This window comes from Ovis canadensis, chromosome X (genome assembly GCF_042477335.2).
Source record: "Ovis canadensis isolate MfBH-ARS-UI-01 breed Bighorn chromosome X, ARS-UI_OviCan_v2, whole genome shotgun sequence".
Classification (NCBI taxonomy): Eukaryota; Metazoa; Chordata; class Mammalia; order Artiodactyla; family Bovidae; genus Ovis; species Ovis canadensis.
Genome location: NC_091727.1, coordinates 32036556 through 32057639, shown reverse-complemented (window position 1 = coordinate 32057639; position 21084 = coordinate 32036556). Strand labels below are relative to the sequence as shown.

Here is a 21084-nt window from a genome sequence, read left to right as displayed (position 1 = left end):
TCACAATATGTTTCTCAATCCAAATATCTCACATTTGCCTTAATGAGTTAATTATTGTATTGGATTACATGTAGCCCAAGTCAGAATTCACTTGTTTTCTAGTTGAGAAGTGGAGGAAAAGTGGAGGTGGGGACAGTGAAAATAAGAACATAAATTCAGACAAATCTCTAGTCCAATCCTGCTGCTGCCATATGAGAGCTGTGGAATTTGGTCAAGTTACTTCATTTGCGCAAATTATAGTTTTCTCAATTAGGGAACGAGAAGACTTTCTTCGTAGAGTTGATGTAAAAGATGTGTAAGGGATGCTAACTCTTAGTTTCCTGCCTCATTTCATCCATCTACTCCACCCTCACCCCCAGCCCTCATCATGGCTCTGCAGTAATAAATGTTTCAGTGTCCAAAAGGCCCATCTGGTCTTTCTCAGATAAGGGCAGTTATCTTCAAACAGGCTGATTCCTACACGTAAAACGTAATACCAGATGGAAAGTACCTTCAACATTGTAGACTGTGCATATGTGGTTGTCTCTATGAAAGAAATGCAGGAGCTAGAATTTTGTGTCAAGGTCTTTCAGGACTACCATTGACAGTGATCTCCTGAAAGATATCTATCTCATGTAGCAAAATGCTCAGCCAGTTATGAGTTATGAATCTCTATAGCAGTATCTGAAAAAAATAGTGCAACATGGTATGGAGTTTTTTGAGGAATTTTAGATATATTAGCAAAAAAGAAAACTCAGTCTGTCTAAGGACTTGTCTTCCATCACCAACATTATGAAGGCATGCCATTCTTTTTTGTAACTCAAGTACTGAGCCAAATGGATACCAACATTAGTTCCCTGCTGGTCCATGGCATCTTAATTTGAGAAACGTCCAGTGCAGTATTACTCTACCTATCCTTTCTCAGGATTTCATGTCCCTTAAAACTTACTCTTGCATATTTTGGGAGTGCCTAATAGGATATATTTTAGGTAGAAGTCTCCTGGTCCTATATGCAGTTTTGCTGTCAATATCATTGCCTTGTCATTGTAACTGACTTGACACCAAGGGGGGTGTGTGTGTGTGTGTGTGTTTGCAGTACAGCATATATAATGTTTGTCTTACTCCTCATGAAACCTAAAATAACATGTCTATCTTTCAAATGCTTGTATGAGTAGTTGTCACTTGGTCTAATTCTACCTTCCAAAGGTAGAGCAAAGAAGCATGAAGTTGAGTCACACATGCAGCTATTTCAGTAATTTATAAGCACTTGTAGAACACAGAATCTCTCTTCCCAAATCCTCTTTTTCCAGAGGCACAGCTTTATTGGTTCATGAATAGCTGGGGCTGCCTATCAGCCAAACTTCCTGTCTCCATTCTCTCCCTGCTGTCATTTACCCTGAAAACTGCTCCCTAAACAATTATTTTCAAATTCTTTTCTTGACTATGTCAGGCTTGCAGTAGAAGCTCCAGTGGAATCTTATCATTTTAGGATCAGTTAGAGTGTCCAGGCTGCTATCAAAGCTCACAATGTCCACTCTGTCCCCTTTGAATCCAGTTGTTGACCTTTCACAACACCACTCACTACCTCTTAGATCCTGCTCGCGTTTCTGGCTCTCCTCTCTGTGCATTTGGTATTCATTTGCCTTGAAAAGACCTCATGTCTTCTTTGCTCTCAAGCTTGGAGTCGTGGAAGAAGAGAGGAGTCCACATGGATATAATTTTAATGAAAGCTCTCGACAGATCAGACATTAAGTTAGCGTTTAGATGCTTTACCCACATCACCTCATCTAATCTTTACCAAAACCTTATAAGGTAAGTATTATTAGCCCTATTTGTGGATGAAAAAAAAAAAACAAGTTTTGAAGTATTTTATAATTTGCCCCAAATCACAAAGCCAGCAAGTGAGGTAATTAGAACTTTAACAGATCTTACGACGCTAAAGACTAGGCCTTGCCCATGGTGCAGTACTTTGTCTCACTCTATGTTAATCACCCCCATCCATTCCAGACTTTAAGACATACTCATGTCTTTATGTACTCTTTAGTTACATGGATCTTTGTAACTCTTCGTCAACTGTTTGAAATCAGATTTCCCACCTCTAGTATAAGCTCTCAATATAAACATTAAAAAAAAAATCATCCCCTAAACTCCATTGATCCTTCATCCCTCTTCAGGTACTATCTTATTTCTCATCTAAATGTCGTAGTCAAACTTTCCGATAGTCCTGTCTGTTCCATTAACCTTCTAAAGTCTTTTTCTTATATCTATTTCTTCCTCTCCTCTGAAACTGTTGTTGCCAAGGTAACCAATGAGTTTCTTTGTTGCCAAATCCAATAGACAGTGTTCTGTTCTAATGTAACCAAACTCCTCCTCTTCTTTTTTTTTTTTTTTTGGCTGTACCATGTGGCATGTAGGATCTTAGTTCCCTGACCAGGGATTGAACCCATGCCCCCTGCATTGGGTATGTGGAGTCGTAACCACTGAATCAGCAGGGAAGTTCCTAACCAACCTCTTAACACTGTTTGACACTGTTGCCTGCTGCTTCCATTTTGAAACCCTTTTTCCTCTCTTGGTTAGCATGACATCAATTCCTTAGTTTTTCTCCTACTGATTTGGCACTTCCTTTTCTGTCTCCTTTGCTAGGAGACACCTAACCTCTGAATGTTACTGGTTTCAGGACATGCTCTGAGGGCCCTTATTCCTTTCTCTTTTCTTTCTCCCTCAATATACTTCAGTTCAGTTCAGTCACTCAGTAGTGTCCAATTCATTGTGACCCCATGGACTGTAGCACGCCAGGCATCCCTGTCCATCACCAACTCCTGGAGCTTACTCAACCTCATGTTCATCACATCAATGATGCCATCCAACCATCTCATCCTCTGTCATCCCCTTCTCTTCATGCCTTCAATCTTTCCCAGCATCAGGGTCTTTTCAAATGAGTCAGTTCTTCACATTAAGTAGTCAAAGTATTGGAGTTTCAGCTTTAGCATCAGTCCTTCCAATGAATATTCAGGATTGATTTCCTTTAAGATTGACTGGTTGGATCTCCTTGCAGTCCAAGGGACTCCCAAGAGTCTTCTCCAACACCACAGTTCAAAAGCATCAGTTCTTTGGTGCTCAGCTTACTTTATAGTCCAACTCTCACATCCATACATGACTACTGGAAAAATCATAGCTTTGACTAGATAGATCTTTGTTGACAAAGTAATGTCTCTGCTTTTGAATATGCTTTCTAGGTTGGTCATAACTTTCCTTCCAAGGAGCAAGTGTCTTTTAATTTCATGCCTGCAGTCACCATCTGCAGTGATTTTGGAGCCCCCAAAAATAAAGTCTCTCACTCTTTCCATTGTTTCCCCATCTATTTGCCATGAAGTGATGGGACTGCAAGACATGATCTTCATTTTCTGAATGCTGAGTTTCAAGTCAACTTTTTCACTCTCCTCTTTCACTTTCATCAAGAGGCTCTTTAGTTCTTCTTCACTTTCTGCCATAAGGGTGGTTTCATCTGCCTGTCTGAGGTTATTGATATTTCTCCCGGCAATCTTGATTCCAGCTTGTGCTTCTTCCAGCCCAGCATTTCACATGATGTACTCTGTATATAAGTTAAATAAGCAACCTTGACATACTCCTTTTCCTATTTGGAACCAGTCTGTTGTTCCATGTCCAGTTCTAACTGTTGCTTCTTGATCTGGATACAGATTTCTCAGGAGGCAGATCAGGCAGTCTGGTATTCCTATCACAGCTTGTTGTGATCCACACAAAGGCTTTGGTATAGTGAATAAAGCAAAAGTAGATGTTTTTCTGGAACTCTCTTGCTTTTTCAATGATCCAGTGGATGTTGGCAATTTGATCTCTGGTTCCTCTGCCTTTTCTAAATCCAGCTTGAACATCTGGAAGTTCACGGTTCACATACTGTTGACGCCTGGCTTGGAGAATTTTGAGCATTACTTTGCTGGCATGCAAGATGAGTGCAATTGTGCGGTAGTTTGGACATTCTTTGGGATTGGAAGGAAAACTGACCTTTTCCAGTCCTGTGGCCACTGCTGAGTTTTCCAGATTTGCTGGCATATTGAGTGCAGCACTTTCACAGCATCATCTTTTAGGATTTGAACTAGCTCAACTGGAATTCCATCACTTCCACTAGTCTTAGTATCAAATAACCCTACATTCTTAAAGCCAGCCCAGACTCCCAACTCTGAGTTTCATGTATGTATTTGAAATCTCCACTTCACAGTCATTTTAAAGGGTAACATGTAACTAGAACACAAAATTGACTTTCCCCTAGTTTTCACCATCTCAGTTAATGATACATCTGTCTGTTGCTTAAGTTAAGAATGTGGAGTCATCATTGAGATACCCCTCTCCTTTACCCTCATCGTCCAATCCCTGAGTATGTGTAAGTAATCCAACATCCGGATTATATCTCACATCAGTCCACTTCTCTCCTTCTACAATCACCCCAGTCCAGGCCACCATTATCTCATCTGGGTTAGAGCCTCTGGCCTCTCACTGGCCTTTTGTTTCCTCTCCTGCCTCCTTTAATCTCCACGTAGCAATGTAGTGATTTTTTTGAAGCCTAAATCACACCATGTCACCACCCTGCATTAAAAGTCTCTACTGTTTTCCATTGTACTTGAAATAAAATTCAAACTCCTGACCATGGGACAGCAAGGCTCCACGCTATCTCTAGCCTCTCTGACCTCCTAACCAGCCACTTTTCTTTCTTAGGAAAGATCTTGGCTAGAATGTACTATTACAGAGCTGATGCAAAGGTCCGCCCTTTCACTTGGGAGGAATTTGGTGCCCTTAGGTTTGCCTGTGACTAGGGTCTTCTCATCTTGTAAGTCCCAGCTGACACTGAACCTTCTCACTTAGGTGTTCCTTGACCACGATAATCACAGAGCACCCGATCACCGCTGTTATCACCACATCTGTGCCGTTATTCTCATTGTAGCTCCCTCATGTGCTACCTTCAGAGCCCCTTCTTATTTTATTGAACATTTATCTGTTTACCAGATTTCTCCCTGGTTTATCTTGTTTCTCTCTCTTGTCATCCTTCTATGCTGTGAACGTCAAAAAGGCAGAGATACGGGGTTTTTTCATCACCGCAGACCTGGGTGCTGATATATCAAATATTAGTGGGAGGAAGGAAGGACAGAGAAAAAGAGAGGGGATGAAGGAAGGAACTAGGCCTGGGGACTACACCTTTCTTACACCAATCATATAGATTCCCACTGCTCACCATGAAATCTTGGACTTAAAATAGGCACTTAATGCATGTTTGTGGGATGAATAAGTAGCCAGACTGTTTTGCACTGTGACAGAACAAAGAGAAACCAGGAAAAACAAGATGCAGAAGCAAAAAGATAACATCCCATCTTACATCCAGCCTAGTATATCTGAAATGAGCCATTCAGCTTTAGAAAGTCATTTTCCGAATAGAGTAAACCAGAGGGTCAGACAAGGAAAGAAAGCATCATGTGTTTCCAGCATTTGGGATTGCTTAGGGCAGACTGACAAATGGGATTTTGCTCCGTTTCCTCTGGGGTAATCCACCCTAGGCCAGATATTTTGAAAGATTAGATTTTGAAATAAAGGTTTGCACCTGGGAATGTACTGTGTCAGGAGAACAGATCCCTTCTCACCAGTGTTTGAGTGCTTAAGTGTGAGAATTTTTGAACATGATATGAAAGTGAAGACAACAAAACCCGCAGGATAATAGTCTCTGAGGACCTTAATAACAGCCATTTTTAAAGCAAAGCCTGTGGGCACCTAAATCCATAGCTGCTCCTTTAAGATGCATTGCAATGCAGTGGACCTGAAAACACACTCCTTATCTACCTAGAGCACCCAGACTGTGAGCCAAACGGCACTCCTCAAATTAACTCGAGTTTCTCTGGGGATGACAGTTCTCCTGCTTTAAAAAAAAAAATGTGTAATAGCCAGGTAGAGAAGAGAAACAAGGAGTCGGAGTCATACCCACTGTGAATGTGTAGCTGTCTGCATTTCCTGTGCGAGTTAGGAACTCCAGCAGCTAGATTAGAATCCCTATAAGGTCACGATTGTGGCTCCAATTCCTTTCTATGGGTGCTTCTCAAAAATCCGTTAGGAAGGATAATTCTGTTTTGTTTTGCTAGTTTTAATTTCAGTCCATAACAGACAGATACTTCTGTAACATGCAATAAAAATAAACGACTTTTAAAAAATTACAAAAACCAGACACACAAAATGCAAGCCCATGCTTTTTTATTTTTAGATTGGTATACATGTTTCTGAAGATTGACTCAATTTCTGCTCTCATAACGAAATGTGTATGTGTGTGTGTGTTTAACAAATCATTTTGGATAACCAAGCTAAGGGAGCTTTATTTTGGCATGTTTAATTTTGTTTTATTTAACTTCTTTAAAGCATCAACACCTTTTCAGAATAACTGTGTTGGAGAAATTCATTCAAAGAGATTTACATACACTACTTTATTCTTACATACAGTTTATTGAACATAAATCTGCCTGTTTCTGGCTCATTCAGGATCATTGTCATTAACACTAATTATTTTGCTTTGCTTTAAAGTTAGGTAATGCCTGCAAGGGTAAATAATACATGTAGGGCTGTTAGTTTCCACACTGTGTGACCCTGGTCAACCCTGAGTGCCCGGGGCTCCTTTTACACCTTTCAGGTTCTCTGTCAGGGGTCACTTCCTGCTGCTCTCTGTTTAGCCCTTAAGGATAACTTCCCTCCTATTTTGGATCTTCTGATTCTGACCTTTTAAGTTCTTGGAAATCAGATCATCACCCTTTCTTTTCCTATCAAACTTATTTGAATTAGGCAAAAATTACCGGTAAAGAGAACTAATGACCTTATCATTATTCACATACTAATTGCTTTCAGAAAAGATTAGAGATGGTGTGTCTGCAATGAATTTTTTAGGGAGATTTGGTCACTTACTCTTCCTATATCTTTTTGTTGTTTTTGTTTTATTGCTTCTCAGTTATATTCAAGATAAGAAGATTATCATTTGCTGAGTTCTTTTCTAGACACAAATAATACCATACACATAGGAAAGAGAATATGTGGAATCTATTACCTGGTGTTTCAGAATAGTATCATAACCATTTGTTTGGATAATAAAAAGAAGGGTGTAGCAGTAACTAATTCTTGGCATTGTCCTTCTTTATTTTTCTTCTAATAAAACTTTTATAACTTTTCATATTCTTCCCTGGTTGTCTTACTACTTAAGATCACCCTGGATCATTCTACTTTTTGAACAAAATCATACAAATTTAATATTTAATAATCTCATATTTGTCCTTTATTTTCTTTATGAAACTCTATTCTTACTGGCTTCTTGAAAGAATGTCTTTATCCTGCTTAGTTTAAGGACCTTGACTCCATTCCACCTGGTTCTTCTTAGAACTCATTGTCTGTTGCAATCAGGTCATGGAATTTGTTGTACTAGCTCATAACCCAAACTCCTTCCCACATTTCTGCCCTTTCCAGGCTTTTCTCACCAAATACCCTCTTCCTCTTCCCTTCACCCTTCTCTTCCTTCTCCATCCTTCAAGGCTCAAACGAAGTTCCATGACTTTGTAAAGTCTATTTCCATCCCCCTTTCCCCCACATTGATTCTCATAAGAAATCATTACATCGTCCTTATTAAAGGCTTATGGAGTAGTAAATGGCAGCCCACTCCAGTATTTTTGCCTGGAGAATCCCATGGACAGAGGAGTCTGGCGGGTTCCAGTCCATGGGATTGCAAAGAGTTGGACACGACTGAGCAGCTGAGCACACGGCACACATTAAAGGCTTATTGGGTCTGGACGATGTTCAAAGTATATTACCAAAATTATTCCATATAATACTCAACCCAGCAGGTAAGGTATTGTTATTTAATATTTGGTGAAGCCAGGGAGATAGAAGAGTCTTTAAACTTATGCAACTGTTAATGAAAAGAGGAGGAAGAGACTAAAGCTATGTCTGTGCACGTTCCCGTCAGTTTTCCCTGGAGGCTAAGAAAGGCGACTTATGACAGAAGGAGGCTAGATGCTCAGAAAAGAAGGAGCGGTGAGATTTGAAAATGCTCCCAGGAAACACAATACTCCTTACTTCTAAAACTGCCCTCCAGTAAGCGTATTACTTGTCTCATATCCAAACTTCCTTGATATTCACTGTTGAAATTTGCTCCATAATTATACATAACTTTAGACTAAAGGTTTCTTTCGGAGGAGAGGGGTTACATATTCTTTTTGCAGTGGCACCCATCTTCTCAGTTATTTTATGCTCTCTCTTGTTGAATTGGATATATCTGTCCACTGCCTCAGATGTGTTTAACAGTCTCCATATTAATAAAACTGTAAAATCACTCTTGGAATACAGAAAACAGCGTTAGTCTACCTCGTCTAATGGTAGTGCTGGAATTGCTGTAATTTGGGCAAGAGTATTATTACTAGGAAAAATTAATAGGAAACCTTTTTAATTAATAGGAGAAAAGTTAGAGGCAATAGAGCCTAGTGGGTACGAGTCCAGTCCCTGGAGTCCGACGGCCAGGGTTTGAAAAATCTCTGCATGGTTTATTAGCTGTGTGACCTTGTGCATTTTTTACGGAATCTCTCTGTAATTTCATTCTCTTATGTGTAAAGAGAAGATATTCATAATGCCTACCCTAGAGAGTTACTGAGAGGATTAAATGAGCTCATGTATATACAGTACTTTGGACAGTGTCTGCCGTAAAGGAAGTCTTATTATATATGTTGTTGCTTGGCCTCTGTTGTTATATAACAAACCCGTTTCCCACCCCCTCCCCCCCGCCCTGTTCATTAGTTCTTGTTCTCCCTAAAGAATACAATCACAAAAAGAAGAGAAAACTTACATTGAATGTAGCAACTAAGGCTTGAGGGATGTTTTCTTGTTAAGGCAGGAGTGAAATAAAACTCCTTAAAAAAATCTGTGGAAATTACTTTTTGCCCAGGTTGGGTCTCCTCTGAGAAGTCCACTTGACTCTGCATCCCAACTTCCTGTTTTTCTGGGGTCCCTGAGTCTAAAGGTTCATCTTAAGATAAATGCCATGGTGGTAATTTTGTGCTAGTGTGAGCAAGTGCCTTCCTACTTTCCCTGTGGATGTCTCCCTCCCTGCCTAGGACTCTTGCTGCCTGATTGCACTGAAAAATCTCCACTCCAGCATGCCAACTTCCTAAAGAAACCTTCTGGTCCCCACGGATACTCATCTCCATGGCCAAGCAACCAACCTGGGTCCTGTAGCTTGACAGAATCCCTACCAGTCCACCAACCCAAAAGAACATGGCCAAACTGTGTCCACGCTGTAATGTCACCTCATTACATGTGATGTTCATATGGTTCCTTTAGACAAAGGAATGAAGTAATGCTGAGAGAATTTCTGTTCTGTCAGCAAGGGTATTTTGTAGTAAGGAAACCTCCATGCAAAGAAGTTTTGCTCACAGGTGGTCCCAGATGCCCAATCGCAAAGTGAAAAGGGTAGTCGGGTTTCCATTTTTCATTTTGAACAAATCGATCCGTGTGGGTAAATTTTAATCAAAATCAGCAATGCTGTGTTTCCGTATGCTCTTGCCTCAATAGTTGTTTTCTTCTCCTTGTTAGCAGTAACCTTGTTCAGCTTGAATAAATAACCACTGTTCGTTATAGCCAGTGCTTATCGCAAATGGTGTGTAGACAGCCTACGATCTTGCAGAATCAAAAGAACTGCATCCCTTGACCACATTTAACACTTTTGGCAAGTCAGTTACACATTGTTGAGCCTCAGTGCTCTCATCTGTAAAACAGAGAAAATACCATGTACTTCACAGGGCAAGGAGTAGGAATAACTAAAGCGATACATTTGTAACTGCATTGTAAACTGTAAAGCTCTCTTACTATACATGTGACATTTGTTGCTCAAAACCACCATCATGAATTAGAGAAGTAATACTGAGTTGAGTTACTTTCTTGCCAATGTTAGGACTTTCCTTAAACTACTTCTGAATCGCCAAGGGAAGAAATTTTAATCTGAGTATCTATGTGGTTTGGCAGGGAATTCTCAATGTGTAGTTAGTAATATGAATGAGTTAAAGAAAAAGTGCACACTAGATTCTAGAAAAAGTACAAGGATAACTGTCTTTTGCCTTCCTCTTATATTTCCCACAGTGCTATGGCTAGACAAATAACTGGTCCTCAACAAATACTGCTTTTATCCATTTTATATTCATTTCTTTCTTGATGATACAACACAAATGTTTAAATTCAGGGCAGTATAAATGGCAAAGATGAAAATTAGCAGACCCATGCATCACCATCCTATTTGTGCTTGGGAAGACCTCTCATTCATTCAGCAAAATCTTGATGACTTCACAATACACATAATCTCTAAGGAACTATTGGTTGAGCCTGGGTCTCTGCTCTAAATGCAGGATGTAAAAATTCAAATGTACTATCATTTATATGCATGCTAATGTAGAAAGCTGATTGTATCAGTCAAAATATCTTCATTTGTTGACAACAAGAGGTTTGATCTTAATTCCTTAAGTGTATGCTCTGAGGCACAGTTTTAGGTAGCAAACAAATCAAATACAACAAGAAGAGTAAAGTAAAAGAGAAAAGTGGGGGCATTATCTTGAGAACTTGAATCTGTTTGGGTTTTAGTCCTGAATTATTTAGATATGTTAACCTCACTTTGCTCTTTCACTGAAGAAGTGGCATATTCAGCAGGGCGTGTTTTCCCATGTAGGTACACAAATGTAAATTGCATGTATATTTGATCACACTCCGTTCAGCAAGAAGCCCAATACTAGTTTTCTACCACATCAGCTAGTTTCAAAATCAGGCTATTTCCTTCCGGAACAAGCCTGTTTTTGATGGGATAAAGATAGATGTTCCTCGATCTGTTTTAGTATTTCTATTCTTTCAAATTCAGACATGATTTTTCCACATTCCCCTCCTGCCTTCCAGTCGAAGGGAATGAGACAATTCTTAGAGTCCATGAGTGATATTTTGGCTGCCCAAAACCGTGACAGGGGTCATTCATCTTCAATCTACCTGACCCCTAAAACATTCAAAATCCTGTATCTAAGAGGCTGTGACTGAAAACACAGGCCAGTTCCTCAGATTTTGTATATGTTATTGCTGCCACTTTTCCTTCCTTCCTTTAGAAGAGCAATTTAATTCAATTTTAGAAAGGTGCGGGGGGGGGGGTACTTTTCTAGTTACACAGATCAATCCAATTGTTCAGAGCTTCAGAATGAATTTTTAAAGTTGTTGAACAGAAGCATACAAATCTCTCAGAGCAAGTCAGATAATGTACAAAGCCTCCATTCATTGTGTGGGCAGAAAGGAATGCTAGTAGCCAGCAGCTCTCTAAGGAATGTTCCTTTGGCTTTGACCGTTCTGCTGGGAACAAGGAGGGAAACACACATAGAAAGTGAATTTATAATGTCTCTGGCTTATAATGGCAAAATGATAAGAAAAGTTGGCTGTGTAATATAAACTGTCAGTTGCATATTCCAGGCCTCCTCTCCGCGAGGTCCCTCCCACATCCACAGGCCTGGCTACCGTTTAGTGAGGAGTACAAAGTGGCTGTTTATTATTATTGACTGGTGAGGCCTGTGCTCTGAAATTCATTCTGTCAACAGAATGTAAGCAAAGTTGGCATTTTAAAGCAGGGCTCTTTCAGTCGCTGGGTTTTCTCAGGATTGCTATGCAACAGGATCAGTGCTGTAGTCCCCGGTTCAAGCTGAAAATGTTACACAGGAAGACATACCATGTAAAGGTCAGATTCTTCTACTATGATAATTTTCTTGATCTGTGTCTAGACAAATGAGGTTGAAGGCATCACTTATTATAACTCTTATAAAGGTCCTTTGGACTTTTCCACCTGTTGAGCCTAAAAATGTGATGGGATTTTAAATGGGAAATCTTACAAATACGTGATGCTGTAATAAATGTATGAGATTGTCTTACCAAGGTGAATTTAATGTCTATTGTCAAGAGGATTCTCTCGTATGATCAAATCCCATGAATGTGCTGGTGCTATGAACCAGTTCAACCTTGTTGATTAGTCTCTCCATGCTTTTGTAGTTAGAGTCAATTCTACACAGTACTATGTGCTTGGAAAATGTGAGTTGACTCAGAGTGTAATATGGTGATTGGCACCAGGGTGCACTTAATCACGGAGTTTTATTTCCTATCACTTCCATGAAACAGTGTATTTTGTCCATGAACTGGAAGACAGAAGTTAAGAAATTTATAAAGTTATAAATACATTATGTCCCAATTTATAAAGTTATAAATACATTATGTCCCAATTCATCTCAAGGAATAAATTTATTATACCTAGTAAGACGCCCATTTCGAATTTGAATTTGCATAATAACATAAAGAGATAATACACCAGGAAGAGTTGGAGGTGTATCTTCTTGTTAGTTGCAGGTATATCTTCTTGTTAGTTGAACCATTAAAATGCCTTTTGAACTAATAATCTAATTTTTTTTTTTTTTTTTTTTTTTTGCCATTCTCCAAATTCACAGTCACAGCCGGTCTCTTTTTTGTTTAGTAATTCTGCATGTGTTCTTCTCACTGATGCCCCGTAGGACCTCCAAGGAGAAATCGAAGCTCACACAGATATCTATCACAACCTAGATGAAAATGGCCAAAAAATCCTGAGATCCCTGGAAGGTTCTGATGACGCGGTCCTGTTACAAAGACGTTTGGATAACATGAATTTCAAGTGGAGTGAGCTGCGGAAAAAGTCTCTCAACATCAGGTAAGAAAAGATCCCAAACGAAAATAGGCCAGAAAGAAATTAAAATGGCAACCTTCCCCTCATTTTCCTAGCACATTATCTTCTATGTTTATGTAAATCCTCCAATTTCAGAATGACTTGCTTTATTTTTAATAAATGAATCATTTATTTGCTCCGTATGGAGATGATAGCTGAGGGTTCAGATGCGATCAGAATGGTGTTGTTTTATAACCATGGGAGACATATATATGAAGACATTTGAGTGAATTCAAATGAGGAGCTCAGCTATCCTGATTTCATAGCATTTTCTCTTGGTTTATCACATGGTGATTCAAAAAGTGATAAAACTGATGTATGTTTATTATGGAATTCTTTCTTTGGCATTATTCTAAATGCATTACTGAGGACATTCTTCAAATACCATAACACGTTATAGTTAGCAACTTAAAGGAAATCTCCCCAGAGCTCCCATGGCTAGGGAGAGATGACAGCTCCTTCCTGCCTTTCGTTCCCTCTCACATTGCATTTCCACATCCTCTCTAAACTATGCCTTTAGCTATTCTATACCCCCCTATTTCACACTTTGCCCTTTTCTGTGTTAACAATTGAAAAGTTAATGAATACGTCCCAGCTTTGTTGTAAGGAGGGCAGAGTGACACTCTTGCTGTACCCATTTTGCAGTAGTTCAGTGGAGGCTAAGGAACGGAGAGTGAGGAAATAAAGTGCTCGGGGCCATCTGGGTGACATAGGAGGTGCAGGGGTTGCACAGCAGGCTTCCTGCTTTCTAATCAGTTGCTTTGCCTAATACATGTCTCTTTATAAAAGTATTCTGTGTCCTTTTCTCTTTTCTTTCTTTGTCGAGAGGAGGTCTGTTATTGCAGGGAAGGAGAAGTGGAACGCACTCCACACTGGGAGTCGTTACCACCACTCGGTCGTAAGATGACCAGAAGGAGATTGTTTTTCTTCTTAATAAGTCCTTCTAAGTTGTCCCAAATTTGGACGTAGAGTGTCTTTGCTTCTATAATGAGGAAAAAATATAACTGGAATTTCTTCATTTGAAAGCACTCTTGTAGAAGTCTGCACTTCATCTGACATAATCATGATGGTAGCAACTAACACTTACGGTATGCTTCACATACCATGCAGTGTCGTGGGCACTGTCGATTTGTTGACCCATTTAACACTCTCAGCTGCTCCAAGAGAGACATTCTATTATTATCCTCTCTTGCATTTGAAGACACTACACAGGGAGTGGCTAAATAGCTTCCCCAAGGTCACTTAGTAAGTGGCAGATCAAAGATTGGAACATAGGGAGGTCTGGCTCCAAAGTCTGAGCTCTGAACCATCGTATTATGGCAGAGAATATAAAGGCAGAAGAAGGTAAGTCTCACCTAGTGTTTACACATAAACATGTAATATGTGAAAGGATGAAACAGAGAAGCCGATTTCTGGGAGGAGAAAAATAATTGTATTTCTGTGGTCCCACCCTCACCCGCCAGCTTTGTACCCCAGCTTCCAAGGCATTTCTTTTTCTCTCCCTTTTTGATCCATGAATTTTGTATGGACGTGTCATTGTGGGCAATAAGGGGCAATGGCATTTTCAAAGATAAGGAAGCTCCATTTGCGTTCTACAGGTTCATCTCTTAGAGAGGTCAGTGTCTATAATGACACCGGCCACTTTCAGAACATCTGTCATTATCAAGGAATGAAACTCGTGAGATAGGAATGATACCGGTAGATAAAGAAAAAAAAAAGTTATTCTTTTCTTGCGAGAGAGAAAAAGAAAGGTGCTACACCTGTTCTGAACATCACCCAGTGCCTTTTCTCTCCTTCATGTGAACTTGATGAAATAAAAGGAGAATTGAAAGCGGCGAACAGCATGTCAGCCAAAATATGGGCTCTTCATTCTCAGCAATTTCCCATATGCCAGCTACTGCAGTTGAATTCTTGCTGTCATTAGTCAAGTAGAAAACAGTTACCTTAGCTCATCTGAGGTACTGCAGGTTCGAGAATTTAAATATTCAGATCAATGGTTTTGGCTTTTAAGTAGGCCTCTCAAATAATGCAGAATGTGTTATAAATACTCACTTACAAAAAAAGCAAGGAAGTCATTCTTCACATTAAAGCGATTCAGTTTATTTCCTGACGCTTGGCTGAAATAAGGGTATCAGTCAATCTGTGCTGAATGGCAGGGTTCAGCTGGGAAAAGCACGTAGAGGTAGTAATTGGGGATGGTTATGGGATAGGATAGATGAACCCTGGAACACTTAGATACAGAACCATCAGTGACAGAAAAGCTTGCATTGCCAATCTGGTCAGTTCCTCCATTGGCATTATTTTCTGGTGAAAAGTCACCACAATTAAAAAAACTTCCAAGGATGCCCTGGAAAGACAGCCCTGGGTTTAACTAAGCTACAACACGTTATAATGAAAACTTACAATTTTTCATTGTTCCATAAGAGATTCTGAGGCCATTTTTATATTTCTCTTCCTATGATTGTGATTCTTATTTAAGTCCTCATCAGGTCATTTCGTAGTGAAAAATTTGTCTCTGTCTTTTTACATTGAGACCATCCATTACAGATTTACAAAAATATTCTTCCTTGGACACGGTTTCTATCCTATTATCCCTCTGGTCAAGAACTTCCATCTCGGTGCCCATATTTCACTCACTAATTTATCTGTTCATTCAGCAAATATTTATTGGATATTTACTCTGTAAAAAACCCTCTTCTAGGCATGGAGAGTACACAAGTGACAAAACACACCAAAGAAAATCACTGCTCTCATGAAGCTTATATTTAGTGTCGAGAATCTAGTGAACCTTCCACTCTCTATCAACCATGCCTAATAAGCCCCTTCCCTTTTGGTCCTTTCTCTGTTTCCCACTTCCTTCCTCACCAAGCAGCCATTTCGTTACTGCCCAAGATGGATTCTCTGCTTCAAATAAATTCTGCTTTCTAACCCCCTCCCTGCTCTCCAGCAATATTTTCACTGTCCCATATGAGTATATCCATTTGTCAGTCCTCACACGTCGAACACAGTCTCTCCTCTCATCCTCCAAATATTGTCTCGAATTCCATAATCAAGGTTTCCCTCTCTGCTTTTTTACCAGGTCTTCCCTGTACTACTCTCATTACACTTGGTGGCAAGTTCTTTGAAGTATTCCTGAGTTATTTCATAGGACTACCCTAGCTACCTTCAGCTAAATCAGACAAACACAAAACTCCAAGTTATAAATGAGTTAGTGAGGTAGAGTTGAAATGGTCCTGGACCAACAGCTGGGCCCTGTGGTTTCTCCTCTGGCTCTCTTACTACCTAGCATGTATTCTTGAGCAAATCACTTTAATGCTTCAGAATTTAATTTTCTCTCTCATGGAAATGAGGAAGTTAGACCAGACACACGGGTGGTCTCTTCAAGTTCCCTTGCAAATCTACAATCCTGTTATTTTAAATTCTACAGTCACTCCTTGTGATGGCAAATTATTGAGCTTTTTACCTTGGTTTTCTTATGTTTAAAAGAACTGATTAAGTTCAAAGGTATGATATAAGAGAAAGTAAATACAATGTCTTGGAGAGAAAAGAATTCCGTAACTGAAATTGTATCTCATAACTTAGTTCAAAGAAAGTATATGCCATCTGTTCTACATGTGTTATCACATTGCATTTTGTCCAAGAGATATAAGAAAGAGAAGTAAATACTGAGTAATAGCTAAGTGCCATTGAACTAAAGATTAACTGCTTTAAGTGGGAGAAAAATAGAGTGAAAATTTTCTACTTAAGTACACACACACACACACACACACACACACACACACACACAGAGTCATTGATGACATCATCCAACATCAGCATGGCAATGTGTCGGCTAAGGTGTTTCCCATTCTAAAATGTTCTGTGTCGACAAACCTTGTGTTTTTAATTTTGAAAATGTGACTAATTTGAGAAGTGATTAAGCGAATTTTTTACAGAAGAATTAAGTACAGACATTTTAATTTAATCTGCCACTAAATTTATTTTCCAGATTATCATATATATTATTAACTATGAGAATCACATACATCCACATAATCTCAGCAAAATTTATATTATGTGAGGTTTTTATACTTGGGGGAAAAACTTGTAGATATTATATAAAGATAATCCCTTTTATGAAGTTTTGAGCATTCATTTGAGAGGTGAGGACCCCAACATTGTATGGTCTGCAGCAGCAGGAAATCTCTTAGAAAGTACAAGGTATTAGAAATTAGAATAATTAGAAGTCTTTTCTCTGATGGAGGACAAAAGAAAGCAAAGTCTTTCTGTCTTTGAAAGAAAAATGCTGCTTAGACACTGAGTGTCTCTGACCTTTTCCTTATTCTTGAGATATTAATTATGTTTGAAAGTTGGAGTTCATCTCTTAGCGGGAAAAAAAGCTATTTACTTCTCTTTGAGCTTAATTCTCTTTATTTAAAGCCCCATAACTCCCATTTTATTTCTGTGGTTCCTTATTATTTCTGCACTCTTACCTTTTCTTTCTGTATGCCTGCATGCTATCTTTTTACACAAGAGTACCAAAGATATACAGGGATATATCATTAGTTTTATAAAGGAAGTCAAAGTGAAAAATGAATTCAATATAACACATTTTGCTTTAAGAATAGATGCCTTTCAGAGTAAAGTTTTATTAAGGATTTCAAACTAGGCATCAACTGAATCACACTTGAAATATCTGTGTCTAGAGAAATAACAATCACCTTAGCAGCCCTATAATTCTTAGAGTCCTGACACTGAAGAGTTTCTTAAAGACCAAGTTATATATCCCAGCATACCTAAAGGTTCTGCATTTTACCTAAACCTTAAAAATTACAGAAATCATCTGCTTATTAAAGATTGCTACTTGCCTTGTTAAAAGCTAGTAACCCCTAAGCTCTTATCCTCACTAATAAAGATTAATAGAAAATGCATAGAACCTAAGTGTGTCTCTTCAAACATCCTCTTTAATTTTCTGTTGAGTAGGTAGGGATAAATAGAGTATGTTTGCCAATTAGCAGGAAATGTATTTTGCTCAGGGACTCCAAAACATTTGGTGGAAACCATCAAGGTTAAAGATTTCCTCATATGAGGAAAGTTTGTAGTTTCCATTTCCCATGTCAATATGACAGCTCAAGTTTTGTGTTTCAGCAGCTGTCTTTGTACCTTTGTGTCTCAGTTCCCGCATTTGCAAAACAAGCAGGTTGAATAATCTCTAAAATTCCTTTTGACCCTAAGAGTTTATGATAAAATTGGGTAGGGGTGGGGCAGTCATTACAAATACAAAGGAACATTTTCAAGAAAAACTCCAAATATAAACATAGGTTAATCATTTAGAAATATCTGGTATACAATCTTGAAAATAAAAATGGGGCAGCTGCTTCCAACAAATGCATTAGAAATGTGTCTTGATAATACTGCACTGGCTTAGCATGGCCAGAGAAAATGTTTTCTGAGCTCAGAGCATTTCATTACAGTTAGATCTCCTTAAAAATCATGTCACTGGCAAATTCCACCTTTGCCATGTGGAAACCAGTAAGTAATGCTTAGGGCACATAGGAAACACTTTAAGAAATTCTTCCTCTAAGAGTGGTGCTGGAGCTCAGAGCCTTGTTCAAATTATAGAAACTCAGTATCTGCGAGTTTGTTTCTTTTTTGCATATACATTCATTTGATTATTTTTCAGATTTCAAATTTGTGGTTACCAAAAGGGAGAGGGAGGAGGGGAGGGACAAATTAAAAGAATGGGATTAAGAGATACAAACTACTATGTATAAAATAGACAAGCAGCCTATAGCATAGGGAATTATAGCCATTACCTTGTAATAGCTTAAAATGGAGTATAAGCTACAAAAATACCAAATAACTGTGCTGTACACCTGAAACTGCTATCATATTGTAAATCAGCAGTAAGACTTTATTTTTATTTTTTTCAATTAAAAAAATTTCAAGTGCTAAAATTCTTGGGGTGAAACCTAGGAGTCTGTACGTTAAACAAGCTGCTCAAGTGTTTCTTATGCACACTAAAATTTGAGAACCATGGCTATAGATTTGCTCTCTGTTGTTTTAAAGCAGAAGCCACTATCTGACTGAGGTTTCTCCTCTCCAGCCTGAACCGACTGTCCACTGTCTTTTATAAGCTTGTTGTTTTTGTCCACATATCACATCTTTCCTTTCACCCTCAGGCTTCAGCAAGGAACAGAAAGTCATTTGATATGTACTTAAGGTAATCAGATGTTTGGAAAACTGATCAAACGCCATGCCTCAGGGATGACTAAAGAAGGCCCCCTCACCTAGGAAAGTGAGAGCTTTGTGTCACACAGGATCCCAGGCCCTTCTGTTCCTCTGTTAACTCTCTTGGCTGTCCTGTGTCCCGGAAGTTTCTCTTAGATCCTTTAGAACAGAATTCCGTGGGTCTCAGTGCTTTTTTTTTTTTTTTTTTGCCTCTTTCTTAAGGCACACAAAGGGTTTCATTGACCTGCTAATAATTGGTCAGCACCGTTTATCCTGGACGGGTTGTAGCACTGCCTTATGTAAAGAAAGCAGGAGTTGGAAGACTCATCTTGGTCCGCCTGCCCTTGAGCAGGGAGGTGTTATTTCCTTCACCAGAGACATGGAGGCCAGGCACTAGACATCCTTATATCCCGCCTTACCTTCCACTCTCCTTACTCCAGTGCTTGATTGGGACTGAGTGGCACTCAGTAAATATTTATCTAATCAGTGTCTTCTTTAGCATTCACTGCCTTTCCATGTCTGTACTGTGCCTGTCTCTACCTTTCAATGTGTCCTGCTTGACAGCTTCCTTTACCCCCAAGGGGCCCAAGCTGCAAATTCCAGACACCCTAGGGAATCCTTTTAACCAGTAGTCATTACATGTCATTAAACAGCTACAATCTTACATAGGGAGCTCTCATTTCAGCTTATCCTAGGCAAGTGATAACTGAAATAGGAGGAGGGAACAGAAACATTAAAAGAACTGACCTCTATGCCATATGCAGTCTTCACTGTTACATTTAATTCATGATATTTATGATATGTCATGATTCATTTCTTAGATGATAATGTCCTTAGAGTCTTGAACAGATTAATTTCCCTGATGAAAATACCTTCATTTTTTTTTCCCTGAATATAATGTCTATATGGCTCACAATAGAGAATTCTGGCAATTTGGAAAAGTATAAAGATGAAGGAGTACATCACGTGTAAATCCAACTATGAGGGATAAACTAGTTGTTGTTTCAGAATCTTTTTCATGCACAATCAAGCATGTGCACACGGATACACACACAAGCATGTTACAAAAAGAGACATACATTGTTGTAACCTACTTTCTTACTTAACCACTGACAGACTGATCTTTTCCATGTCCATGAATATTTGCCTACATCATCACATTGAACATCATGCTGGATTCACAGGATTTGAACATTGCATCGTATGAGTTCGCTAATATATATGCAAGCACTTTCCTAGTACTGAATATTTACATTGTTTCTACTTTGTATCAATCATATGTATGGTGTAAATAACAGATTTCTACCTGTATCTCTGCATGCTTTCCCGGTTATTTTCTTAGAATAAGTTCCTTAGTTTTAAGCTTGTGGGTTGTTGTATTTGCACATTTTAAAGACATATCTGTATCATCAAATTATCCCTCAGAAAGTTTAGAGTAATTTAATTTCAGCACCTAGGTACTATTTGGTGATTCTGTTTGACTAAGACCAGCAGGAAACTGGTATTTGAAATATCAGGCCAAGTTATGAAATGGCAAAGGGGAATGCTTTTCTTCCTGGTGACTTTGCATTTCAATCTCTGCAACGTTAGAAACTATACTGTATGTATATTAGAGGCAGCATTAATTTTTATGAATTAATTAGTAATTGCTGATAAGATGTAAGTGATGCAGCATAATTCTTGATTCACCTGAGGGCACAGCTTGACTCACATTCTGAGTTTCTTTGTTTTCTGGATGATGATTTATTGTCTTAATTTAGCTTCTTATCCCCAAGTGAAATACAGATTCTATAACACAGATCATTCATTTGTATAGTCTTAAATGCCTTCTATGGATTACCATGTTCTAAATACAGTTGATGGTAAAGCACTCAGCCTCTTGCCTAAATTATTCATGTTGGGGGAAGGCTTGCAGGCCAATGTCTGATTTTTACTTTTCCACATGAGTTGTTGTTGTCTCAGCACATTTTACACAGAGGAAACAAAGCGGAAAATGTTGGAACTCAGTGAAGACAAATCCCAGGTGCATGTGAATAAAGAAGGGTAGATGCAGAGGAGGAGCATATGGGGAGAGGAGCAGAGAGGAACAGATGCCAGATGGAAGGAGTCAATGG

The 21084-nt window shown here is 38.9% G+C and overlaps 1 protein-coding gene across 7 annotated transcripts in view; it reads left to right on the top strand.

The window, feature by feature from the left end:
- Positions 1-21084, top strand: part of DMD (dystrophin) — a 2687035-nt gene that overhangs the window by 2268059 nt on the left and 397892 nt on the right. For all 7 annotated transcript variants that reach the window (XM_070291485.1, XM_070291489.1, XM_070291490.1 and 4 more), the window contains exon 56: positions 12573-12745. In XM_070291485.1, coding sequence (XP_070147586.1) covers positions 12573-12745 — 173 coding nt within the window. The remainder of the gene's footprint in view (positions 1-12572; positions 12746-21084) is intronic.